General features: G+C 44.2%; 1 protein-coding gene across 1 annotated transcript in view; it reads right to left on the bottom strand.

Moving 5' to 3' along the window:
* Positions 1-23170, bottom strand: part of TMC2 (transmembrane channel like 2) — a 62903-nt gene extending 39733 nt beyond the window's left edge. The window contains 6 exon segments of the mRNA XM_060030968.1: positions 2520-2626; positions 3017-3098; positions 8071-8161; positions 17699-17851; positions 20860-21178; positions 23122-23170. Coding sequence (XP_059886951.1) covers positions 2520-2626; positions 3017-3098; positions 8071-8161; positions 17699-17851; positions 20860-21178; positions 23122-23170 — 801 coding nt within the window.
* Positions 23171-27929: the final 4759 nt, after the last annotated feature.

Genomic DNA, 27929 nt, shown 5'->3' with positions numbered 1-27929 from the left:
GATTCACTCAAGCATTCAGAGAAGTTTGATTCCATTAAAATGTATCAAGGATTTGTGGCAAAAGAAGATGAGTATGAGGAAAAATTCTGTTAAAGTTGTCTAACATTTGAGCACTTCTAATATTCTTATTCCTAGACCCTCTGAGTCACGGTGGTTAGCCTTAAAACAGCCATGAGCCATAGGAATATCTGATCATTAGGTTTAGGCTTAAAACCTTTGGGCCCTGAAGTTAGCCGTGTCCTTGAACAAACAGGTCATCTCCTCTACTCTACCTGCAGTGAATTTGGATGTGTCAGATTCCCATGAAGCCAATTTCCCACTATCCTAATTAAGAGGGCATCTTAGGATACCCCACATTCTCAACTGCTGTTATCCAACCTATCATCAAGTCTTGTCTGTTCTACTCTTTCCCTGTCTCTCTCTTTCTCTTCTTTCTCCCAACCTACTCCAAGACGGCTTCCCAAACACCTGCCAATCAAATCAAGGTGTTCTTTCCTGAACAGTTCAGGTCTTGGCTGCTTCATTGGAATGCAGCAATCACTAAATTTTCATTGTTTCAAACAAATGTCCCCTTGATAGGAAATATTTATAAATTATATCAATTTATATAAATTATATAAAATGTAATATTCTCTTTGAGGAAAAAAAAAAACCTCAGTGTTTTAAAAATTATTCACCTTTCCCAAAACACTGCCTTTCTGGACCACTGTATAGCAAAATTCTAGTGATGTCTCATAGGCCTACAGCCTTTAAATGTAATCTGTTCTCATGGAAATAAATCTATTTGGAATCAAAAACTCCCAGGAAGAAAGCAAAGAGTCTGTGAGAGTAAATTTCCCCAGTAACTACTGGGGAAAACTGTCTCCTCCTTGGCTATGGAGGGGAGAAGTAAAACTTCTATTTAACTTCTGACAATACTGGGGAGAACCAGATTTGTTTTCAAGAGCATTTGTACACATTTGCCAGAAGGTTTAAAATCTTTATCTCTGGGGACTTCCCTGGTGGTGCAGTGGTTAAGAATCCACCTGCCGGTGCAGGGGACACAGGTTCAATCCCTGATCCGGGAAGATCCTACATGCCGTGGAGCAACTAAGCCCACGTGCCACAACTACTGCCTGCGCTCTACAGCCCATAAGCCACAACTACTGAAGCTCACGCACCCTAGACCCCGTGCACCACAACTACTGAGCCTGCAGCCTGCAACTACCGAAGCCCGTGCACTCTAGGGCCTGCGTGCTGCAACTACTGAAGCCCGCATGCCTAGAGCCCGTGCTCCACAACAAGAGAAGCCACCGCAATGAGCAGCCCACGCACTGCAATGAAGAGTAGCCCCCGCTCGCTGCAACTAGAGAAAGCCTGCGCCCAGCAACGAGACCCAACACAGCCAAAAATAAATAAAAATTTTAAAAAATGTTCATATGGAATCATTTAACAAAATAAAATAAAATCTTTATCTCTGTATTGGAGAGTGACAATGGTTTAAGAATATATATAGGACAAAGTGGACTGACTCATAATCCTTGATTTCCAGGTGTGCACATAAAGGAGTATAAAGGTTAGTTAATGACATAATTGTAAGCATACTCTTTGGGTAATGTAGAAAAGAATTCAATGGTTTTATCAATAATATAACACTCCTTTGCTACCAAGTACTATTATAATAAACCCTCCACTTCTTCTAACTAATCTGATTTAATTCACATTCCATGGAAGTCTTTTAATTTTGTGAAAAATAGATGTTCAGGAAAGTTTCCCAAAGATGTGACTACAGATAGAGTTGACTGTAATATTCTCATGGAATCATTTGTAATAAAGTAGGAATCAGTAACCTATCATAGAGCCAATTAATAAACCTAAAAGGAAAAAATACTAAATGCATAAATATCATTACCCTGTAGGCTGTAAAGGTAAATCCACTTGTGTACCCAGCACAAGCACCAAATGGTTCAGGCAGGACTGTAGCAATTACTGTGCTAAGCGCTAATGGACCACAGGCACCCCTGGAAAAGGCCCCAGGCCAACACTCTGGAAACCTGGAATCTCATTCACCACAAATTTACTGTGTAAATTTGTACAGGTCATTTGTTCCTTTCTTGTCTCTCAATTACTAAGCTATAGGTAAGGATCTACCTACACCCATAATAAGATTGTATCTGGGAGAACAGTGAGGAGTGCTATTCAAATGCAGGGTTTCTTTGGGGTAATAAATTATGATATAATGCATTCTATCTCTTTTTTTTTCAAGGTGAAAGAGAAAAAAACCTCACTGAGATATTAATTCTCCACTAATTTTAAAGTAAAATGAAAGGTAGAAAAATGTAGGGTCCACCTGTTAATTCAGAAATGGAAATATTTGGTTCCATTCTTTGTACTCGGCTATCTGGGCAAATGATGTGAGCACAGAATTTAAAATGAATGACGGATTCTTTGTAAAACAGAGTATTTGATTTATATAAATGAAGATGGCTGTCATGATAAGCCTCAACACTATCTGAAGTTGTAAGCAGTTCTTTTCTTACCTCTGGGATTATGACTAGACCAAATATTAAGCCAAAAAGGACGAGGTTAACTCCATACATCCATCGGAGAAAGATGAAATATGATGCCACTGAAGAACCAAAGTGACCTGAAGAGAGAAAGATGGTGGATGTAAGTGTTGCAGAAGGACATTAACATAAAGGAGGACTTTATGTGTGTGATGGATTCAATTTTCATGTCAGTCTGTGGAATATACATCCCTTTTCTTTTTCTAGATGAAAAAAAGGGCCTAACCGATGTGAAGAAGCACATCTTAAATTTTGGTCTGACTAGTCCAAAGTTCATCTTTTTTCTTTTTTTTTTAATATCTTTATTGGAGTATAATTGCTTTACAATGATGTGTTAGTTTCTGCTTTCATCTTTCTCCTAGTACAACAGAACCTATAACATAATCTAGTCAGTTAGTCAAGAACACAGTCCAAACCCTTGGAAAACCCTTCAGCAAACGAACTAAAAACAGTGACACCAAAATACTCACTTTCAATGTCCTTGATCTTCATTTCCCAGGGAATACATTGAGTCTTGAAATTATCAAAGTCTCTTTTAAACTTGACCCATTTCTGAAATTAAACAGGCAACACCCTTAGTTCATTAACACGCTGCCTTTGGGCCTGGAGGGGAAATTGGAGGTGCATGTAGATGTTGACATGTTGACATGTGGGTGAGGCTGCCATGTTGGAGCTGTTGAGCCTAGGCTGTCAGAGGTGGATGTGCACATCTTCACTTTCCAAAGTCAGGTGTGAGTCAGAGAGAAGCAAGGGCAACACAATACTTTGCATTTGTCTATAGTGCTGATAAAGTTTCAGGTTTGGACACTTTACATATGAACTTAGAAAGTCTGTGTATAATTTATGATTTGGGGAATCAAATTGGCTTAGCAAACTCTGATACAACTTCCTTCATCTTAAACCAAAAATTCAAGAGAAAAAAGAAATTTCATAACTCTCATACCTACATTTGGCAGACAGCCAAGTGCCTTAATCTGATAGGAACTATTGCTAAACTACAAGGCTGGTGGAAGTGGTAAAGAGATCTCAGCCCGTGGCTTCCCATTCTTCTCCTAGTGAAACAGCAGCCTGTTTTTTTTTTTTTTTTTCCTAAAAGTAGTTGGGAAGGCATTATGCCCCTTTCCATGGTCTATTCCAGCTCCGACACTTTGTACCAATCAGAAACTTGAATAGCTGTCTGTCTGCCGGCTGCGTGAAAGTTTGTCAACTCTTCAAGGGGCTTCTCTCCAACATCCCCACCCCCTGGAAATAAATCCATTTGGAATGAAAAAAACCCAAAAACACCTCATAGAAAACAGCAGGCAAAGAGGAAGTAGGGAGAAAATCCTCAGATCAGTTTCTATTATTACAAAGGTCTCAAAAGAACTTATTCATGAAGGAAATGAGATTTTCCTTTGTAAATTCGCTAAAGGATAAAAGGGAAATTTTATCTGAAGGAATCAGACGAGCTTCCAAACCTGAAGGCTTTGACTATATCATGATTGGATAATTACTGTATAAGGAAGGAAACCACCTGTCAGAAGAGGGAAATGTTCACAGATGCCAAGGAGAAGAGGGGTTCATAAGCAAAAGACAGGTTGATAATAACAGCAAAGATCTCCCTAAGACAGGAAGGGATGTGGGGAATGGCAGATGGTGGACATGGACACCCCAACCCCATTGCTTCCTCTCCCTTCCCTAGTTCTGATTCTGTGCTCAAAAACCATCTTTGGCTTATTTGGCTTCTTATCTAGGTCTGTCTCTAAGGAAAGCATTTGCGCATCATCTGGGCTGTGAATATTTTGATTTCTATGGCAGTAATTTTTTTCATTGCAAATTAATAGATTGGAATTGGGATTATGGTTTAGTTTCCCATATAACTAACTGTACTATCAAAAATAAAAGGCACTGGGCTTCCCTGGTGGCACAGTGGGTGAGAGTCCGCCTGCCGATGCAGGGGACACGGGTTCGTGCCCCGGTCTGGGAAGATCCCACATGCCGCGGAGTGGCTGGGCCCATGAGCCATGGCCACTGAACCTGCGTGTCCAGAGTCTGTGCTCTGCAATGGGAGAGGCCACAACAGTGAGAGGCCCGCATAATGCAAAAAAAAAAAATTTGTTTTTCATTTCTTGCACCAGTTATTCCTCCTTGTAGATTAGTAATCTGGTATCTGGTTTTATATATCAGTCTCATAAGCTTTATTAATGTGAGTCCTCCCCCGAGAGACAGATCCCCTGTCAGGGTGCTGATAAAATCAGTATAAAATATAGCCTTGCAAGGCAGAGGACCAATGGAGTAATGAATGTTGTCAAGTGAGGCCCCTGGAGACATAGCCTGCCAGTTGATCACTTGGCAACCACCTGACAGCCCCTCAAGGCTGTCGGCATCTTGGCCTGAAAAGATGATGCCTGGGGGCGGGGGGCAGAGGCAGAGAGAGGCCTGGGAGAAGCTCTGCATTGAAGCTCTTTCCTTCATTGGTTTAGAGAATCAGAAAACTGAGCTTGGGCGTGGGCGGGAGAAGACCCCCAACTCCCTTCCTCAGAGCTGTGTGATTTGGTAGCTGCCGTCCTCAGACTGGGTTACTAGCTGTGCATGTCATCTTACTAGTCAGCTGTATATAGGAAAACAGATTTCAAACAGTGGTCGAACAAGACACAGGCACATCCTGTCCATGGATGAAATCTGGATCTGAATAACTAAAGACAACCAGTGAAGCCTGAGAATTAGTACGTCAAAACAAGGAAAAAGTGATGCCATTCTTTGAAATTTTTGGAAAGCATTTCCTCCAGGATACATAATTAAATTTTGAGAAATGGCTCAATATTCTTAGTAGGATACAAAAAATATGGCTTCTAGAGTACAGGTTAGCACTTAGAGAGTTAAAAAAGAATACAGGAGGGGAAATTCCTGGCGGTCCAGTGGTTAAGACTCTGCATTTGGTTGGGGAACTAAGATCCTGCAAGCTGCATGGCGTGGCCAGGGGAGAAAAAAAAAAAAAGGTTACAGGTGAAGTATGGAAGGATTGATTACAAGGTTGCTAAAAGTTCAGTAATAGAATGAAAATAAACATTACACTTTGAGACAGAAGAAAATTGATCCAATGATATTGAGAATAAACCTGAGAAATTTTTGAGAATGCAAAGAGAGAGAAAGCAAAGAATTAAAAACCATGAAGGAAAGTAAACACAAAGAATGGAGAGTTGGCAGCCATCCTTCTGCTAACAAAGAAGCTAGAACTGTTTGAATAGAAACACGATTGAATAGACCATTTATCAGGTATATGTGAAGAACACATTCCTTAATTGGGAAAAAAGTTCTGAGTGTGCAGTTGTTAAGTGGTAAATGGTTTTTAGATAAAATTAATAAACGACCCATAGATAGTTGTCAGGCAACTATAACTGAAAAGGAAGAAAAAAACAAAATTAGGAATAAAAGAGATTAAAACTCAACATATGTAAAATGTAATGACAAAAATTATGGGACTACCTATATGCAACTTTCTGTTAATACATATGAAAATCTTAATGAAATGATCAAATTTGGGGAAGAATATAAAACATCAAAATGGCCCCAAGAAAAAGTTAAAACTTGACTACACCAATTGGAAAAACATTAAAAAATTATCAAGATATTCTATAAAATGCTTCCTGATCTGTACAGTTTTAAGGGTGTCATCTTTCAAATTTCCAAAAAAATGAATGAGCTGTACAAACTGATTTACAGCATAAAAAGGAGGTGATGCTATTCGTTTAATATTATAAAGCAAGTGCAGCCCTAATATTAAAATATGTCAAGATAGTGTACGTGCACGTATGTACACACATAAATTCAAATCAATCTTATGAAAAGTTATGTAAAAATTATAAATAAAATACTTGAAAAATCAGATGTGCCTGATAAAAGTAAGTGTATGAACAGAAGGGAAAGGTATTTAATAAAATCTAACATCTATTTCCAATAAAATGGAAGTCATTAAACTAGAAATAAAAGGATAATTTTTTATTGGGAGAAAGAAAATCTATTTCAAGGCAACAACTCCCATCAACTTAGTGTGAAACAGTAGAGCCATTTTCATTAAAGTAATGGAAAAGCAAAGAGACCCACTATCACCATCATCAATTGAAACTATTCTAGGATTGCTAACCCGCACTTTAGGACAGGAATGATTTAGAAGAACCCAAGAAAAACACCTTTACATACACAATCAGATGAAAATGATTAGAACTAATAAGGGAGCACAACAGGGGAACCAGATTAAAAAATTAATATTCAAGGACTTCCCTGGTGGCACAGTGGTTGAGAGTCCGCCTGCCGATGCAGCGGACACGGGTTCGTGCCCCGGTCCGGGAAGATCCCACATGCCGCGAGCGGCTGGGCCCGTGAGCCATGGCCGCTGAGCCTGCGCGTCCGGAGCCTGTGCTGCGCAACGGGAGAGGCCGCAGCAGTGAGAGGCCCGCGTAACGCAAAAAAAAAAAAAAAAAAAAAAAAAAAAAAAAAAAAATTAATATTCAAATACGTAGCTTTCCTACATACCAGGTATCTCTAGTTATTAAATAAATGGAAAAATGATTCTATTCACAAAAGCAACCAAAACATAAATTTTGTAGAAATAACATATGACATGGAAAAGATCTATATGAAGAAAATGACAAACTTTGCTGAAGGTTGTAAAAATAAGGCTCGAGAAATGTATGGTATTCTTAGATGTAAAGACTAAATATTGTACAGATAAATCTTCCCAAATTAAATCAAGGATTTAAAAAAATTTCCAATCAAAATCTCAATGGGCTATACTGGACCTTGGCAAAGTGATTTTAAAAATGCATGTGGAAAAAAAGAATGCAAAGAAAACAAAACAAAATGCATATGGAAACATAGGCAAGACTGGCCAAAACATTTCTGAGAAAGAAAGGTAAAAGGAGGAAGCCCTATGAGCCATTAGAATTAATCAATAGCTGAAAGGATGAATTCAAATAAAAGCTCCAAAAAAGGCCCTATACAAGAATTAAGTGGATGAAAATGATAGTTTTTCAGATCAGTAGGTAAAGGAAGAATACTTCCATAAGTTCCACATTAAATATCCAATTAGAGATCATTACCCTAGCCTGAATCAGAAGCTCAGTTTACGGCATAACTCAATAAACCAGAGCTGCCCCCAATGCCCCGTCGACACTACTGTTGTCCTTCTGTATGACCCTGATTACACCATGGCCCTCTGGGTCTCCACCAAATCAAAGTCTTGATTTGGGGGTTTGGAAAATAAGATCCCAGTGGATTCAACATCATTAATTCTGTGAGTTTAGTTCTTCACTGGAGAGGAAACAAGTCTCAAGTATACTGAAGCCCTCACAGATAAGTAGAGAGAAATGGACAGGATACGGTTGGTTTCCATTCTTGGATAAATTGGAATGGTTGACTGGACCTCACGCTCAGGATTCTGGGGGAGGTGGACACAAATGGTGAAGCTGGGCAGGCACTGTGATGGTCACCCAGATTCAGGAGTTGAGCAAGTCCCCCCACAGGTTTGCGCCTCTGCACCACACACCTTAGCCATCAGCATCCTATAGGCGTAGAGTCGCTTGCCTTTCCCCTTTCCCAAGGCTCCTTCATACTTCTCCACAAATTCTTGGGCCTCCCTGGTTAGCGGGGGGGAAAAAGGCAGAAATTCAATTAATGCCCAAGCAAAAGAAATCTGAACTATGAGGGTGTATATGTGGCTGAAAGCCTTAAGTGTTTTATATCCCTAGTTAGAATGTAAGTTCCACGAAGGCAGGGCATTTTGTCTGTTTTGTCCACTGAAGTTTCCCAAATGCCAAGAATAGTGATTGGAACATGGTAGGCACCAGTAGGCAGAATTTTGGCTCTCATGACCTTTGCCCCTTGGTGAATGGCACAAAGGATTCTGCAGATGTAATTAAGATTACTGACTTGAAACCAGGGAGATTACCTTGGATGTCTGGAAGGGCCCAATATAATCATGTGAGCCCTTAGAAAAAGAAGAGGAAGGCAGAAGAGTCAGAGAGAGATGCAGCAAAAGGGGAAATCAGAGAAATTAGAAGCAAGAGAATTCTCCACCCTCTGTTGCTGGGGCCCCTCTGGAGGATGCCACACTGGAAAGCAAGAGAAGAAAATGAATTTCTATCAAAAGTCAGGGAACCTGGAAGAGGACCTCAAGTCCCAGGTGGGAGGGAACCACAGCCCCACTGATACCTTGATTTTAACCTGGTGAAACCCTGAGCAGAGAATCCAGCCACACCAAGTTGGACTTCTGACCAACAGAATTGTGACCTAATAAATGAGTATTGTCTTAAACTATTAAGCTTGTAGTAATTTGTTAGAGCAGCAATAAAAAAACCAGTACAGCATTCAGTAGGTATTTGTGGAGTGAATGAACGCTGGATGAGTGAGTGAACATCCAAGGAAGACGGCACGGGAAACACATGGATGGGTTTGTCTGTTAAATATTCTGGGTGGTGTGCTGGAGCTGGTGAGGGCTGGCTTCTGAGAACCAATTGTTAAATATTCTGGAACTTGGCCAACAAATTATTAAACTGTTGGTAGCTTGAAATCGGCCATGGTGGGAGTATTTAGACTATGGGATTCAGCAAGTGCTCCAAATCAGGGTTCCCCCATCCATCCCCCCACAGAAACAGTTTATCAGGAAACACTGGATAAACCCACACAAGTAGATGAAGAATGAAGTCCATCTCAGGGTGGGTGGAAGAAGACATTGGGTCCTGTGTGTCTGACTGCTGTTGTTACAGCGCCCCCTGCTGGCAACACAACCTAAACCACCTCCAAAGTGCAAACGCAGGTAGTAGACACCTGTTAAAGTTACATTCTAACCTGGGGTTAAATCCAAGGTTGGTTTTATTAGGATGTCTCAATGATGTCCTAATGTTAATGAGGCCAACTGTCTAGCTTCTGAGTCCAGGGTCAAAAGCTGGATTGTATGGGATTAAGACTCCTTTATGGGGTCAGCCCCTGTTTTCTCCCTAGGCAGCGCTCATTCTGGCAGTGAGTTATCTGTGACTACCAATGACTCCAAGACACCAAAGAATGTTTTCATGAAATTCATATTTTTGTCCTCTTCCTATATCTTATGAGTGGGTAGAGACTCCTAAGCATTTGAGGTTTGTGAATTTAAATGTGATAACTAGTAAGATTTGAAGACTTCTGATAAAAATTCTCAAAAGTAAAGGCCAACTCTTATGCCTGCGCCATTGAGCCTGGCACCAAATGCTTCTCTTCTCAATGTCCAGACTGTGTCCAGATGCCCAGAGGGCCCTCAGGAGAACAGAGGGCCCTGCCCAGCGCTGGGTGCAAATTCTGAGGACCATTCACTGCAAAGAGAACAACTGGTCTAACAGTTTTGATGGACACAGCAAGCTTTTTTGGATCCACTGAAAGTATATAAATAATCACAACTAACATTTTTACAGCAAACCCCTTTAAACATGTCATACGTGATCAGTGTTCTTCTTACTAGAGATAGTAGTTGGTTTATGGAAATACTGGCTCTTGCACTGCACTTCCCAACTGTTGCAAATCTTACTTCTTCCCCTCCCCTCCAACAGTTTTGCACATCTTACTTTTTTTTTGTTTTGGCTGTGCCACATGGCTTGCAGGACCTTAGTTCCCCAACCAGGGATTGAACCCTCACCCTCGGCAGTGAAAGTGTGGAGGCCTAACCACTGGACCGCCAGGGAATTAATTCCCTGAAAATCTTACTTCTTCTTTTTTATTCCCCTAACAGTTCTGCAAATCTTACTTCTGTAGGGTGCTTCTGTCCCCTCCTTTCAAATGGGGAACTTTCTGCAAGCTCATCTCTCCTTTTCCTCAAACCAGATGGTGTGTGGTAAATGAAGTAAAAAGGCAAAAGAAGAGAGATCCTTTGCTTTGTGGAAACTTCTAGGGGCCTGGATCTCAAGGTCACTTTTGGCAGGTGATTAGCAACCCCTCAGGTCCCTCCAACACTCAGGAGAGGAGGAAGCCATTGAGGCAAGGCTCTCCTGGGCAGCCATCCACAGCAGAAGACAGCACTTCAGCAGCCCCTCACATTGCCCTAGAAAGACCCTCCTTGTCGATAAAAGGGCCCAAATAACAGTTTGGAAGACACAGTCAGGGTGGCCAGCAATTACTGCTGGGAGAGAAGGGGTGTATTGTGTGGCTTTAGTGCCAGAGAGAGCCAGGCAGGATTCTGTGCCTCTCAGGGTGGCAGTTCTCATCTAGAAATGGGGACAATGTTATGAGACTTAAACGTGTGGATGCATGCCATGTAAGCACAGCAATTTCATTTACCAGGCAGTCACCCTTCTCCTTCTGGGGAAACAGCAGCTCCTGGAGTGGGCAGCTGATAGGATTCTTTCCTAGCCCAGGGGGCTGCTGTGAGGAGACTTCTGTTCCCCAGGGGTCTGGACAAGGGGCACAGCAATGCCGCCTTCCACAATGAGAATACTCTGAAGTTGATCCAAAGCATCTCTCAGAGACTACATATTTCCAAAAACTATCCCCTGGTGAAGGAGTTCAGATTCAAAATCACACTTAATTTTGAGATGCAGAGGTATAAATAGACACAGGGCAGCCCGCATTTGATGGCATCCTTACAGAGCTTTGCCGTCCCGTGCAGAACGTTGGGAGAATGTATCAGCCAGCCTGAAATCCAGAAGACAACCAAAGGTAGGGAATACAGGTGGCCAAAGGGAGGTGGCTACAGGTTGGAGGTGGTCAAGAGGTTGAAGGTGATCTGGGCTATGTTGGTTTGGTGTCTCCCTTTGTCCCTAAGCAGTTTTTATTTTTCAGTTATGGAGACAAAGATCAAACAGAGGCTGAGCTCACTCTAAGTGGAAATTCAGATGAGTCAGGTGATGGCATCTGTTCTAGAGGTGTCACTGAATCAATTTAAGGGCAGTTGAGTTTAACCAAGCATGCCTGGCTTCCCATATGTGGTGGTTTTAAACTATGTCAGCAAATTATTTGACATTCCTCCCTTTAAAATGTAGAACTGGGGAGTTCCCTGGCTGTTCAGTGGTTAGGACTCTGCGTGTTCACTGCTGAGGGCCTGGGTTCAATACCTGGTGGGGGAACTAAGATCCCACAAGCCAAGCGGTGCAGCCAAAAAAAAAAGGAATTGAATTCTCCTCCACTTGAATGCAGGGCAGACTTAGTGATGTGCTTCCAATGAATAGAAGGTGGTAGAAGTGACAGTTTATGACTTCTGAGACTAGGACGTAAAAGGTATTGTGACTTCCCCCTTGAAATCCCCCTCTTCAGTGGGAAGCCGGCTGCCATGTTATGAGGACAGTGAAGCAGCCTGTGGAGAGGCCTGTATGGAGAGAAACTGAGGCCCTTACTAACAAACAGAACCAACTTGCCATCCATTTGTGTGAGTAACCTTGGAAGTGGATTCACCAGCCCCAGCCATCTGAAGCCTGAAGCCCTGACCAACACCTTGACTCAACCTTATGAGAGACTCCAAGTCATAACTGACCAGCTAAGCTGCTCCTGAATTACTGACCAACAGGAGATAATAAATGTTTATTATTGTTTTAAACTACTAAGTTTTGGGGTAATTTATTATGTAGCACTGGAAAATTAATACTCTGTAGAATCCAAACCACTGATCTCTTTGGTGCATATACATTTAGGATTGTCCTGTTTGCTTGGTGGATTGACCCTTTTATCATTATGTAGTGTCCCTCTATGTCCTTGGTAATTTTCTTTATTCTGAAATTGACTTTGTCTGGTATTTACATAGTTTCTCCTGCTATCTTTTTTTTTTTTTGCGTTACGTGGGCTTCTCACTGTTGTGGCCTCTCCCGTCGCGGAGCACAGGCTCCGGGCGCGCAGACTCAGCGGCCATGGCTCACGGGCCCAGCCGCTCGCGGCATGTGGGATCTTCCCGGACCAGGGCACGAACCCGTGTCCCCTGAATTGGCAGGCGGACTCTCAACCACTACGCCACCAGGGGAGCCCTAGGTGGTGTTTTAATTTTTACTTCAACTGTCAAACATAATTTTAAAAATCAAGAGGAGAAGGAAAATCCATGGTATTTTCCAAGATTTTTGCTCTCACCATGTTCTTCCTTCCTGATGTTCCAAGATTCCTTCTTTTACCATTTCCTTTATGTTTAGAGAACTTCCTGTAGTTATACTTTATGGTAGGTCTGCTGGTGACATGTTCTTTTAGTTTTCCTTCATCTCAGAATGTCTTGATTTCTCCTTTATTCTTTGTTTTGTTTTGTTTTTGTTTTGCGGTACGCGGGCCTCTCACTGTTGTGGCCTCTCCATTGCGGAGCACAGGCTCCGGACGCGCAGGCTCAGCGGCCATGGCTCACAGTCCCAGCTGCTCTGCAGCATGTGGGATCTTCCCGGACTGGGGCACGAACCCGTGTCCCCTGCATCGGCAGGCAGACTCTCAACCACTGCGCCACCAGGGAAGCCCCGACAATTCTTTTCATTTAGCACTTGAAGAATCTTTATGTCACCTCCTCTGTCCTCTATAGTTTCTGATGAGAAATTTGCTGTCATTCTAATTGTTCGTCCTTTATAGTAATGCATTGTTTCTCTCTGACTCTTATAAGTGTTCAGAAGTTTGACCATGATGTGTATTGGCATGGATTACTCTGGATTTATCTTGTTGGGGTTTTGTTTAGCTTCTTGAATCTGTAAGTTTTGCCAAATTTGAGAAATTTTCAGTCATTATATCTTTGAAGACTTTTTCAGTTCCACCCTCTTTCTCTTCTTTTGAGACTCTATTTTCTTCTTTTATCATCTAGGGATTTGGAGGAGACACTAATGTTAGATCATTTATAATAATCCTACATGTCCCTGAGGCTCTGTTCACTTTTTTCCCCAGACCATTTTCTCTCTATTGTTCAGGTTGATTTGTCTTGTTCTACCTTCACTTTCACTGATTCTCTACTCAGTTCTCTCCATTCTGCTGTTGAGCCCATTCATTGAGTTTTAAAAAACTTTAGTTACTATATTTTCCACTTCTAAAATTTCCACTTGTTCTTCTTTATATCCTCTATTCATTTTCTGAGACTTTCTATTTCTTCATTTGTTTCATGTGTTCATAATTGCTCACTGAAACATTTTTATGATGGTTTCTTTAAAATCTTTGTCAGATAATTCTAACATATATGTCCTCTTGATGTTAGCATCTGTTGATTACCTTTTATCACTCAAGTTTGAGATCTTCCTCGTTCTTGGTATGATGACTGAGTTTTCAACTGAAGCCTGGAATTTGAGATACTATGTTATGAGACTCTGGATCTTATTTAAATCTTGTGTTTTAGCAGGCCTCCTCTGACACTGCTCCAGTAGGTGAAGGGGGATGCTGCCTGCTTACTTCTAGGTGGAAGTCCAGATTATTCACTTGGCCTCCTTTTATACCTGGGGCTGGGCTGGAGCTCCTTGTTACTGCTGAGCAGGGATGGGAGTTCAGGCTCCCACAAGCCTTCCACTCATATCCTCCTGGCTTGAAGAGATGCCTTGTTACTTCCAGGTGGTGGTGAAATTTCAGACTCCCCATGTAGTCTCCACTGACACCCCAGGGAGAGGGAGGGCTCATTACACTGCCCAGTGGGGATGAGAGTCCCTGCTCCTCACTTGGCCTTCTCTGACATTTGATGGGGGTGTTAGGGGCACCATGTTACAGCCTGGCAAGGGAGGAAATGTAGGCTTCTCCACTTGGCTTTTGCTGCCAGGGCTGGGGCTACAGCTGCTCATTTGTTTATGATGTTTGGCTGGAGTAGGTTTGTTATTGTTTACAAGTCTTCTGTCTTGCCAGGCTGTCCCTTTTCTGGTCCTTTGGCTGGAGACAGCAGACTTTTCTTGAGGTGCTTTTGTGTGTGACTGTCAGTGTTTGGGGGCAGCCAGCTTCTCCAATATCCAGTCTGGATATACAGGCAAAAAGGAAAATTGGAACTCAATGCTCTGTCATTCATTTGACCCTGAGGTCCTTAGCCAGTCTGCCTTTCTTCTCTCCACCTTTCTGAGTCTCTTATGTTTGCTTTACACATAATATCCATGGTTTCAGTTGTACTTAGTGGGAAGACTATGGAGAAGTATATCTACTCCATCTTCCTAGAAGTGGAATTCTTCAGATCTCACTTTGGGTAATTTTCTAACACATTAGGTTTCTGACAAAGCTGAGTGACATACCTGATTAATTCTATGATTAAAGCAAACATCCCTGACTCATGAGCACTAGAAACTCTTTTGCCAACATCACAGCCTGCCTCGTGTCATTATTAATGATGTGCGTTAATAATGTCTTCTCTGATTCATCTTTGTTCCCCATCCTCATCTCTCAGGGTTCAGCACAGTGTCTGGAACAAGATGTTCAAGCTTTAATAGCAATAATTACTATCTATTAATTGCATATTATATGCTGGGTATTTAAATATTTTTTATTTGTCAGAACAACTCTGCAGGTAGATATTATTATTCCTACTTTACAAAAGCCAGCTGTGAGGCTCAGAGAGGTTAAGAGAAGGAATCCAGCCTGAGGGGATTGAATAGCCAGTCAAACCACACAGATATGGTAGAGGTGTGAAGGCAGGCTTGCCCCAATTCACTGCTGTTGCTCTTTATGCCTTGCCATCCTTCTTTGATTGTCTACAACAACTATGCCAGCTGCCTGAGTGGGCCAGAGACTGGGGTCCCCACACCATTGCTTCTAAAAAAAGATGTAGTCTGGACATGTTATCTGCAGATCTGCAATTGAAGACTTTACTGCCAGAAGAGGAAATCATACAGGAGGCAAAGGGGTGTATTCTAGAATGTCTAGTAATCCTAGAGAAGCAGTTACAATTTAAGAGTGCAAGTTCTGGAGGCAGAATTCCTGAGTTCAAATTCTGGCCAGACCACTAAACTCACTGTTTAGCCTTGGACAAATTACTAGATTGCTCTGTGTCTCAGTTTGCTCATCAGTAAAATGGGGGCAATAATAATGGTACTTACATCAAAGGGTGATTATGAAGATTAAATGAATTGTTACACACCCAGCGCTCAGAACAGTGCCTGGCACATAGGGAGCACCCAGCAAATGTTGGCAATATATATTAAAAAAAGAATATTAAAAGATTAATAAAAAACAGCTCTGCAAACAAGAGCATCCAGTCAAGTGAGGGCCTTAGGGGTCAGAGAGGCCGTAACTAACTCAGCCTGAATGCAGGGAGGGGCAATGGGGACTTCCCTGCAGAGGGGACACCTGGCCTGAGTCTCAGAGTGTGGGAACTAGCCAGGTGGGAGGGCAGAGGCACCAATGGAGCTGAGACCCAGAGGCTGGAGAGCCTGAGCCTGGGATAAGGAGTCTTGCAAGAGGGAGAAGGAGGGGAGACCTGCTCCAGTGGGAGAGACAAGTCTTTTCAGCTTCTAGGGCCTTAGCCACTTCCCACCCCCACCAAGAGCAGGAACTCTGCCCCCAGGCCTGGAGGAGATGCAGACTTCTCCTCAGGGCAGCTGAATGGCCCTCAGGGATTTTCATGGTCCCTGAGACTTCCAGCCAGCTGGAGATCTCATTTCCACAAGCATCAACATTGCTCTTTTTCCACTGTTAATAAAAGATGTGTTCCGGTGACACCTGAGTTGGAGTGAGGTTCTTTTAGACTGACAGATGGAAGGAGGAAGAACTCGGCTCTGGGGGAGCAGGGAGAAGAGACTCAGAAAAAGGGAGGTGGGAAGGCAGACAGCCTGCTGCATGAAGCTGTAGCTACTGCCCAAACTGTCGCCACCATTCACCTGTGATGATTTAAATTTAAATAAATTAAAATAAAACAGAAATTCAGTTTCTCAATTGCACTGACTACTTTTCAAGCGCTCACTAGTTTCATGTGACTGAAGGCTACTCTATTAGCGCAGATTTAGAACATTTCCATCATCCCAGAAAGTTCTGTTGGTCAGCACTGGCCTGGAGGCACCGCAGGGAGGCATTTCTTCCTGCAGCTGAGTTGTAGACAACGTAATAATTTGCAAAACAGTGGAGTAAGCTCTGTTTACCAGGCTCCTTCCTAGTCAGGGTTTGCACAGCAAGCATCTTTGTTGTGCCTCCGAGACACAGTGAGGCTGAACGTCAAAATATGTCTGCCAGGGCTTCCCTGGTGGTGCAGTGGTTGAGAGTCCGCCTGCCGATGCAGGGGACACGGGTTCGTGCCCCAGTCTGGGAAGATCCCACATGCCGCGGAGCGGCTGGGCCCGTGAGCCATGGCCGCTGAGCCTGCACGTCCGGAGCCTGTGCTCCACAACGGGAGAGGCCACAACAGTGAGAGGCCTGCGTACAGCAAAAAAAAAAAAAAAAAAAAAAAAAATGTCTGCCAACCTGTTCTATGTGATAAGGGGTGAGGCATTTGACTTGAGCAATGAGGAAAATCAGGTGTGAGAGGAACCAGGGAAAATGGCTTCTTACACAGAGGGAAGGAGGGAGTCATTCCAGTCTTGTGGCAGAAAGACCGAGGTGGGACTTGGAGGAAGATGGTAACACTGAATGGGATTTTTTCAGGAAAAACGTCCTGCCCTTCTCTCAAAACTTCAGCAGAGAGTCAAGAGCCATAAAATGCATGGTGGGCTGGCTCATCATATGGAAACCAGGGAAATAGCCGAGTTGCAAATAGGAGTCAGGGGCGTGGGCACCAGGCCACGCAATATTCATGGAACCTCACTGCAAGCTTGGCCCTGTGTTAGGCATTTGGACACAAGTGTAGCTAAGACAGCCCCTCCGCCTGCTCTCCACACTGTAAGGGTGAGTGTGTGACACGGGGAGAGATTCTAGTGCTTAGGGAACACAAAAGAGGTCTGAACTTGTTGAGATGGGGGTCATGGAAAGTCCCCCCCACCCCCAAGGAAGGCGTGTCTTTTTGGTTGTGAGGGAGGTGCGGAAGCCACCAGATGGGGCACGGGACAGAGAGGTGACCTGACAGTGGAGGGGGGTGCGTAGCCGGAGGGCCACGATCCTCCTTGGCTTCCGCCAGGCCCTGCTCGGTGCTGGCCAACAGCAGGGCCCGATGGCCAGTTGAGTGCTGGGGATGACATGACCAAAGCAGGGTAGGAGGGTGAACCCCCCTTCTTGTTGAGCCCCCTTGGAGTGGAGAGGAGGAAGGGACTCCTGCGCCCATCAGAGGAGCTGAGCCTTCTGGATGGGGAGGGCCCTGGTCGACCACCACTGCTCACCTGAGCCCCGCCAGCTTCCTCGCCATGGGCCAGGGCTTGGTCCGCATGGTGGCGATGAGCTTCTTCTTGTCTTCCACCTGCTCCAGAATCCGGGCCAGTTCCTCCTCAGACAGAGACTCCCCACCGGAGGTGCTGGAGGCCAAGGAGGATGACCTGGAGCAGAGGCGGGGTGGAGCAGAGGGGAGTGAGGAGGAGGCCGGGGTCCTCAGGGGCACTGTGGGATGTGAGGGGCCCACACAAGATGCCCCCATCTCCCGCCCACACAGGCCTGCCCCGCTCAGAGCCCTCTGCGACTCTCCCCACCTGGCAGAGGAGGCCACTTCTCCTCCTGGAGCCCAGGGCCCCTCGCGGGCTGCCTCCTCAAGCTCCATGCCCCTGAGTCCCCCCCACGCTGCACATCCTCGCTCGTGCAGGGCTGCCCAATGGGAATATAATGTGAACCATGTATCGTAACGTTAAGTTTTCTAGTAGCTATATTAATATGATAAACGGACATGGACATATTAATTTTAATAATACTTTTCATTTAACCCAGTATATGAAAAATTTATAATTTATAATTACAGTAATGTAATCGGTGTAAAAATTATTAATGAGACATTTTACATTCTTTTTGTACTGTCTTCAAAACCCAGGGTTCATCTTGTACTCACCACGGATGTCAATTCAGGCACAAAATTTTCATTGAACATATTTAATCTGTACTTGGATTTCATAAAATTTAGTTGAAAAAGTAGATTTACATATCCAAATTTTTAGACATACTTAAAAGTTTCCTTGTAAATGAATAAAGTAACATAATATCATTTTCCTTTGATGTTCACATCTGCACTGACAAAATTAGTTTGTGTTTTTTTTTTTTTTTTTTTTCCAGAAGAAATGCTTTGGCTTCAAAGTTAAATCAACTTCAAAACTACATCTGGGGCTTCCCTGGTGGCGCAGTGATTGAGAGTCCGCCTGCCGATGCAGGGGACACGGGTTCGTGCCTCGGTCCAGGAAGATCCCACATGCCGCGGAGCGGCTGGGCCCGTGAGCCATGGCCGCTGAGCCTGCGCGTCCGGAGCCTGTGCTCCGCAACGGGAGAGGCCACAACAGTGAGAGCCCCGCGTACCGCAAAAAAACCCACAAAAAACAAAACTACATCTGTTTGTCCAAGTTCAGTAAATTTTTTAACTCAGTGGTATTAACATCAGATTAAAATTAAATTGAATTAAAAATTCAGTTCCTCAGTCACACCAGCCACATTTCAAATGCCTAGCATGTGGCTAGTGGCTATTGTATGGGACAGCACAACTGCAGAGGCCTTCCAGCTGGAGGGTGTGATGACCCTCACCAGCTCACAGACAAGACTGTGTGCTCATCTGCCACAAAATCCAAGTTCTTGTCTGTGCTACTCACAGCCTCCTTCACTCATAAAAACAGTGACTCTCAGCTGAGATGGCAGCAGCTGACAGGGGGTGAGGGAGGGGCTGGAGAAGTGTTCTGCCTGTGCAGCCTTTTTAGCACGTTTGATAAACGGAAATATCAGGATGTGGGCTTGGGTTACCACAGGTTTTAGAGACCAGTTTGCCTCTGTGAGTTTAGCTTCTGATCAACTCCTAAGGAGCAAGGAGAGGTCACAGGAATAAGGTGGAGAAGGGGGGGACCCTAGCTCTTAAATGCTGGAAAGCCTAGAGCACAGGGACATTTTGCCTTATCTCACCCCCCCCTGCCCCCCAGGATATCTGCCTTTGAGTCTTTGCATAAGTTGTTCCCTCAGTTTGGGTGGTGGTAGGGGGGTGAGACATTCAGTCATTGCTTGTTCAAATTCCACCCGGGCTTTAAAGTCTTAACGAAATATTTACCTTCCTCATGGAGGAACCACAGCCTCCCAGCAACATGCTCTTAATCAAATCCTTTCTTGCATACATATTGCCTTCTGCTTTGTGTTGTGATAGCTGATGCCCATGTCCTACCTCCCCTGCTAGACTGTCAGTTTCTGAGCAACAGGACTGGATATTTTTCATCTCTCTATGCCCTGCCATGGCACTCAGCTGAAAATGGCACAAATGGGTCCTTGTCTGCATCCCTTACTTTGCATCTGCCACCCAGACCGCCTCCTTCTAAAGTTCCGGACACTCTGGGGCCCATCAATGATGCATTCAAGTTCTCTCTAAGTTGCTAAGGACACCATGCACCCTTTACCCTGTTAGCTCAGGTCTACGGACAACCAGACAGTAGACAAAAGCCCTAACTGAGCCAGGGATGGCTGGCAGGGGTGACAGAAGAAATCAGTGGCCCTTGTTGTGGGCCTTAATTTCCTCTGTAAAGTTGGAGATGTACAGTGGAACACCTGAGTGAGGGTGTGGGCAAGGAAGGTTTATTAGAAACCATTGGAAGGAGCATCAGCTCTTTGCCATAGTCCTGGTATCTCTGTTTCCAAAGCCTCCCAGCCCATTATCAATGGGGATTCTTAAAACATCCTGAGAAATGATGCAAAGTAAAGTGGAAGAAGGAGGCAAAGAGAGGGAGATGTCCCATCAAAATTGGTAGCGAAAAATGAAACTAAAATCCCAACTTGCTGATTCCATAAACTGGCTCTATCCACTAACCCCCGTATGCAGATGCTAATGGAACAAAGGAAACACAGCAAGTAAACCAAACCCCCAAATCCTAGAATTTCAGAGCTGGTAGAACTTTTGAAGTTCTAGATCAAAGCCACATTTCACAGAAGAGGACACAGGTCACCTTAGGAAATGGTGTGCTTAAGCCCTGGAATGACTCCTAAATCCAATTTTGTTAATTTCTCTCAGCTCCTCATCAAGAGCCGTGGTGAGTCACCAGCTGAAATTGAGAATTGGGATCTTTTCTCACCCTGCTGCCATATCACCTCCCCACTCAGAGCTCCACTTGCACCTGTGCTCCAGGAGGGCTTTGAGTCGAGAGTGTGCGGTGGCCCCTCAACCTGGGATGGCTGTGACCCTCATCCCGGTTCCGCCCCCAACCGCGAAGAGCTTGGCAGGGGCACAGGCAGGGACTAAGAAAAGAGAGCAGGGGCCACCCGTTTATAGGAGAGAATGAGGGGGGAAGACGACACCTGACCCTTATCAAGGGAGGAAGCAGGGCTGGAAGGAGAGGGAGAGCGCGGACTGAAGCGCGCCTGAAGCCCGGTCACAACACACCTGTGTTTCTTCAGCTGCTTCCACATCTCCTCCTTCCTCGGCACCTCCTTTTCCTTCTTTGGAGGTGCTCGGTGCTCCCTGAGGGAAGCTCTCCCGTCCCTCTTCCTCCTTCCTCCGCAGGTCTTCTCTGCCGAGCCTCGCTCCGGTTCCCCCAGCTGCTCTCTGCGTCCCCTGCGCTCTGCCTGCTTCCTCCGGGGAGACCCCGACCCCGGGCTGCCCCCGGCCCGCTCCTTCTGTCCAGGCGGGGCTCGGCGCCTGCCTGGCGCGTTCTCGGCTTTGTGAGTCCGCTTCCTCGAGGGTCTCCTCCCGGACCTGTCACCTGCAGGGGCAGGGAATGAACAGTTCTGGCCTCACGGGCCTCGACCCCAGGAAAGTGTCCCCAGCTGTGAGAAATCAGATGTACAAGATGCTTCCTGGACCTTATTGGTTCCAAAAGCCACCTCTTTCAGACAGAGCCTCTGGTCTCGGCTGAGAGCTAATGTCTCCCTCCTCTGACCGGCTGGCACTCCCACACTCTCACCTAAACCTCAGCTAGAGACCCAGACACATGCCTTTCTCTGCTTGGGGGTGCAGTCCCTTGGGTCAGAGCTCAGTCCTCTCCTGACGCCCAGGGCCAAGGCCAAGCGTAAGCCTCTGTTTGGTAAGGCTGGAAGACTGAGACGCGGAGGGCCTGCTGGCTCCGTTCTCCAAGGGCTGTCCCCTCATGTGCCCCACCTGGCATGAGGGAAGGGACGGGGGGTGGTGGTGGTGGTGAGAGCAGCGGAGTCGGTTCCGATCCTGTGTCTCAACGCTGCTCCCACGTTGTTGCTGTTATTTTAAACCATGACTTTATAGCACTGGCAAATGGCCTGGCTGAACAGAATCTACTCTCAAGTGTGAACTTTCCCCAACAGCTTGCCCAACACCTAGTGTAAACACAGCTATCCCAGCTGGGCAGTTACACATTAAATGCAGGAAAAATTGTAATGAGGTTCTGGTATTAATAAGCAACCTCTCCACCACTTACTAGCAGGGTGTCTTTGAGCCAGTCACTTAACCTCTCTGAGTCTCAGCTCATCTCTAACATGGGAATGTTACTACTCCATCAGCTTGTTAATGAACATGACACAATGACTGACTTCTGAGAACGGAAGTCATTACCCTGATATTCTTATCCGGAAATAAGATCTTTTTTTTTTTTGCGTATGCGGGCCTCTCACTGCTGTGGGCTCTCCCGTTGTGGAGCACAGGCTCCGGACGCGCAGGCTCAGCGGCCATGGCTCACGGACCCAGCCGCTCCACAGCATGTGGGATCCTCCCGGACCGGGGCACGAACCCGTGTCCCCTGCATCGGCAGGCGGACTCTCAACCACTGAGCCATCAGGGAAGCCCGGTCAAGATCTTTTTACTTGTATAAAGAACACAGGTTTGGAGCTAGGCCAGTCTGCCCGAAAATATCAGTTCTATCATTTACTTACCTCTGTGACCACAGATAAATTACTTAACTTTTCTGCACCTCAGGTTCCTCACCTGTAAAACGGCTCTAGTAGCCACTACATAGTTAGGTTAGGTTAAAACAGGAATAGTTAGGTTAATTTAAAACAGGAATAAAGGGTCTGACTCATGAGAGGTACTCAGCAAAGGCCCTCCTCCTTCCCTCCCACCTCCAGCCTGCCTTGCCATTTTTGTGCTCTAAGTGGGCATCACCTGGAACCTGATCTGTCTGCAGAGCACAGGTTCTCACTTTTCACAGTGGCTCCCCATCCAGGCTTTTCTGCCACCACTAGGCAGATTTTCCCAACAGAGCTGTGAGAGCCCCAACTTTGGGCAGGGCAGGGCAGAGTGGAGTTTCATCACCCAACATCCCCAGCAACAGTCCCATCAGTGATGGAGTCCAGGACAAGGAGTCCCAGGTTGTCAAATTCTTGCCTCTGTCCACCCCTTTTCCAGCCTCTCAAGGTTGTGCATGCAATGTAGCAGCCACAGAGAGTTTTCCTCGCTGCTCCCTGACCCTTGAGCTTTACATTCTGAGAAGCAAGCCACCCCGTGAAACAGCAACCAAAGCTGGTCGCTGGTGGATTTGGGTAGAGTAAGCTGGGGATTCAGAGTCTGGATATGTGGGCCTGAAACCTTGTTCTGCTGGTTATTACCCCGGTAACACTGGGCAGGTTTCTTGTTCTCTCTGAGTCAGTTTTCTCGTGGGTGTGCTGTGGGTGGTCTACCCAGATCTCCATTGTCTGGCCGTGGCATTGTCCCTTAGCTGCTATGCATGTTGGCTCTTACCGTTCACAGCTTCTCCCTTCCCAAGGGACCCGTGGTTGATGGAAACCATCTTGGGAAATGTCTGGGAGTTTACACCCCTCCCCTCTCCTCAAGTCAGCTGACAGCCAATTGCTAACTGATATGGGGTATAAAAAGTCCAGTCCTCTGGCCTCCAGGCAGAGCAAGTCTGTGGTTCATTCACTCTCCAGAGCTCCCTGTGGGATCAGGCAGAGGCTAGACCCCAGCTGAACACACAGCTTTGCTCAGCTCCTTCCCTTGATCTGTCCTGATTCCCTTACTCCTTGTCTCCTGAGAGCTGCCCTCAATAAATCACATGCACAAGAATCCCCATCTCAGGCTCTGCTTCCAGGGGACCTGATTTATCTATAGGCATCTATCTCAAAGTGTGGTAGGTAAATCCAACTGAGATAATATCTATACAAGTGTGATGTAAGGGGAGCATGCTGGGTTTAGCAAACAGAATTTGCTCTGTGGTTCAAAGATAAACTATCCAGAGTTCTCCTCTTGGATCTCAAACTAGGATACTGGTAGAATCCAAGAAGCACAGTGGTGGGCTTCACCCAGACCTGAGGAAGATATTCTGGAGGAAGAAACTTCTAAGCTAAGACCTAGAGTGAAAATAGAGTGTGTGTGTGCAGCGAGTGGGTATAGGGCAGGGTTAGGTAGTGAGTGGGTAGGAAGGATGCCAGAAAAGTTTTACGCAGAGGTGACATGGTCAGTTTTGTGCTTTTATAAAGGCCCCATTCAGTATTCAAACCCCAATGGAGGGAGTTTCTTGATAAAGATACTTCAAGAAACTGTAATCATAAAGGATACTGGAAAAAGAATTGTTCTGCCTTGGCTAAGAAGATAGAGAAAATAGGTAAAAAATGAAATGATTGGACTTCTGGGTTTCACTCCAATGTGTAAAGAGCTCCATCCTACTAACAAGAAAAAAGCTGAACAAACTGAAAAACAATTCTTTTTAGATCCATCAGAAAATTGAGTTTGTAGGGCAAGCTACTGTCCGCAAACTGGAGAGGCAGAGAATCATAGCTTACCTTGAGCAGAAGCCCTCCATGGGAGCCAGTGCTTATAGTGCTTAAAGGGAGAGTATTCAGGACTTACTTTAATTAGGTACGGTAAGATACTCAGACATGGAAATGACTGTCATGGAGGAAGAGGTTTTTGGACTTACAGATCCCAAGCAACACCGTGTCACATAGGGCCACATGAGGAAGCACAATGTTCAGTCAGTAGCAAGGCAGAGAGGAAAAATGTGGGCATGAGCCTTTATTATGGTTTCTAAGGAAAGGAAGGGGTGAGGCAGGGTAAGCAGGTTTAGGATTGGCTAATTTGAATAATTTCAGTGGGCCCTGGAGCATAGGGGCATTCCCTAGTTGTTCTGATACCAGGCCCTGGGGTGAATAGGGCAGGTGGATAGAGGCCCAGAGTATGAGCTTGATAAAGATTGAGGTTATAAACCTGGGTTGGTTGGTTTGCATACGAAAGGAAAGCTTGCAGATGAGTTGTTTGCTATCTCTAAGAATTAGCTAAAACTGGGAGGGCTGTCCTTCCAGGGTCAACAAAGCCTCAAGGTGCCAAAGGATCAGAATATAGAAGATAAAAAGCATGGCTATTACTGGTAGGAATACAAACTGTAATTGATGAAATGCTGGAGGCTTATTGTGTGCTAGCTTGAGAGTTAAAAACTATGGGGCCCAGTCTTTGGAGGAGGGGGCACACTTTCGTGAATTTTACCTCCTGGGAGCACTAGCAGGTTCTCACTGTGAAGACTGGAGGAAAATGCATGGTGCTTCCAGCAGGGGGAGGGGAAAGTACTCATTTTAAAATATGAAAAGTAACCCAGATTGTCCTGTTCTCTTTAACAAAGGCCTGCTGTGAGATAATAGAAATATCTATTGGTCTGTGTCCCCAGTTCCAGGCACAGAGGTCCTAAAATCTTTGTAAAATCCTAAGAGCACTAGGAACATCTATTCTTCTAATGAGATGATTCTGATGGGCTCCTGAATGGCTGGATGGGGACTGGTCACCAGAAAGACAAACCCATGATTAGAAGCTTGCAATTGTCAGCCCTGCCCCACCCCCAACCTCAAGATGGGGGAGAGGGGCTAGAAATGAAGTTAAGAATTGATGATGCCTATGTGAGGAAGTCTCTATAAAATCCCAATAACAGTGGGTTGGGAGAGCTTCTTGTTGGGTAAACACATCCACATACTGGGAGGGTGACACACTCCAACTCCCAGACCTTCCCTCATGTATCTCTTCATCTGCTATTACTCTGTATCCTTTATTATATCCTTTAATAAACTGGTAAATGTAAATAAATATTTCTCTGAGTTCTGTGAGCCACTCTAGCAAATTAATTGAACCCAAGGAGGGGGTCTTTGGGACCTTGGATCTATAGCTGGTTGGTCAGAAGGACCTGGGCTTGTGATTGGTATCTGAACTGGGGGTAGGTTTCAATCTTGGGGAAATCAGCCTGTGGGGTCTGAGTAAGTAGTGTCAGAATTGACTTATACTGTGGGACACCCAGCTAGTGTCACACTGTTGTAAGGGAAAACTTCCATACATTTGGTGGCAAGAAATATCAGAAGTGAAGTGTTCTGTGTGAGTAGTAAAGGAGACACATAGGGAAGAAACTCACAGTAGGGAAGAAACTCACAGTAGGGAAGAATTGGGTTTTTCCCTATGTGGGAAAGAAAAAAAACAGAGTGTTTCCTTTACACCTATGCTCCAGGGAAATTATTTTACCAGAGTGAGCCTAACTGACCAGAGTTTACCAGCTTTATTGACCTGGAGGAATGGAAATACCCCCACTCCAGCCACCTTTAGACTTCTTGTGTCACCAAAGGCTGGGGGGAGAAGGCTGAGAAGCTCTTGTGAAGGTCACAGCCTAGAGGCACAGGCTCACTAAAGATTGAAATCTAGTCATAGGATTATAGCATTTCCCTTGCCCCATACTTCACCACCACATAAACAAGACTCCAGTATAATGACAGGGGATGACAACAGAAAAAACTGCAAGGCTCAGACTCAAAAAAAAAAAAAAAAAAAAAGGAGTTCCTAGGGAAACTCAAAACAACAGGAGAGACAAGAACAAGGACACTAAAGGAAATTGAGTCCTCTGACACCTACAGCTACAGTGAACAATGAACATGGCCTAACAGCCAGACAAACATAAAACAACATACTAAAGGCCTATTTACCTCAGTTCTGTTAACCCAGTACATCATGTTTCTCTCAGCAAACAATTACAAGGCATACTAAGAGATAAAAAGCACAGTTTGAAGAGACAGAGCAAACATCAGAACCAGACTTGGATATGGCAGAGGTTCTGGAATTATCAGACCAAGAATTTAAAATAACTATGATTAATATGCTAACAGATCTAATGGAAAAGGTGGACAACATACAAAAACAGATGGGTAGTGTAAGCAGAGAGATTGAAACTCTAGAGAAGAATTGAAAGGAAATGATAGAAACCAAAAACACTGTAACAGAAATGAAGAATGCCTTTGACGGGCTCATTAGTAGACTGATCATAGTCAAGTAAAGAATCAGTAGAGTGGAAGATATGTCAATAGAAACTTCCCAAACTGAAAAGCAAATAGAAAAAAGGATAAAAAGATAGAACAAAACATCCAAAGAACTGTGAGACAATTACAAAATGTGTAACATAGAGTAATGGGGATACCAGAAGGAGAAGAAAGAGAGAAAGGAATAGAAGAAATATTTGAAGTAATAATGGTTGAAAATTGTCTAAAATCAATGACAGCCACCAAACCACAGATCCAGGAAGCTCAGAGAACACCAACAAGGACAAATGTCAAAAAATCTCCACCTAGTATATTGTATTAAAATTACAAAGAATCAAAGACAGAGAAAAAATCTTGAAAGAAGCCAGAAGGGGGAAGAAAAAAACTCATTTTACCTCTAGAGAAACAAGGATAAGAATTATATGATTTCTCTTCAAAAACCACACAAGCAAGAAGAGAGTGAAGTGGAATATTTTAAAGTGCTGAAAGGAAAACAAAAAACAAAACCCCATGGTCTAGAACTTTGTATCCAGCAAAATTATTCTTCAAACATAAAGGAGAAATAAAGACTTTCTGAGACAAACAAAAATTGACCAGACTTGCCTTGAAAGAAATGATAAGTTCAAAAAAGAAATGGTAAGTTCTTCAGAGAGAAGGAAAATGATGTAGGTCAGAAACTTGGATATACGTAAAGAAAGAGCATTCAAGAACGAACAAACAAATGACGTATAAAACTTTTATGTTTCTTACTTTTAATCTAACAGATAAGAGTTTTAAAATAATAATAGCAACAATATATTAGATGACTATAGCTAATGGATAAGTGAAATGAATGACAGCAATGTTAAAAGGATGGGAAGGAGGAATTGGGAAGACTCTGTTATAAAGTACCTGCACTACCCATGAAGAGGTATAGTGTTACTTGAAAGTGGACTTGGCTTAGTTGTTAATGTATACTGCAAACTCTAGTGCTAAAAAAAGTGAAAAATGTAGTATTTAGTATAATATGCTAAAAAAAGAGAGAAATTGGAATCATATAAAATGCTCAATCAAAACACAGAACAAGAGTGGAAGACAAGAATAGGAACAAAAAACAAGGGCAGTGAATAGAATCAGCAAAAAATATGGTAAATATTAATCCAACTATATCAATAATCACTTTAAATGTCAATAGTCTAAATGAAGCAATTAAAGACAGATTGTCAAAGTGGATAAAAAAAGACAACTATATGTTGTCTACAAGAAATCTACTTTAAATATAAAGACACA

The sequence above is a fragment of the Delphinus delphis genome, chromosome 15 (genome assembly GCF_949987515.2).
Source record: "Delphinus delphis chromosome 15, mDelDel1.2, whole genome shotgun sequence".
NCBI classification, from domain to species: Eukaryota; Metazoa; Chordata; class Mammalia; order Artiodactyla; family Delphinidae; genus Delphinus; species Delphinus delphis.
This window is presented reverse-complemented; position numbering and strand designations above follow the sequence as displayed.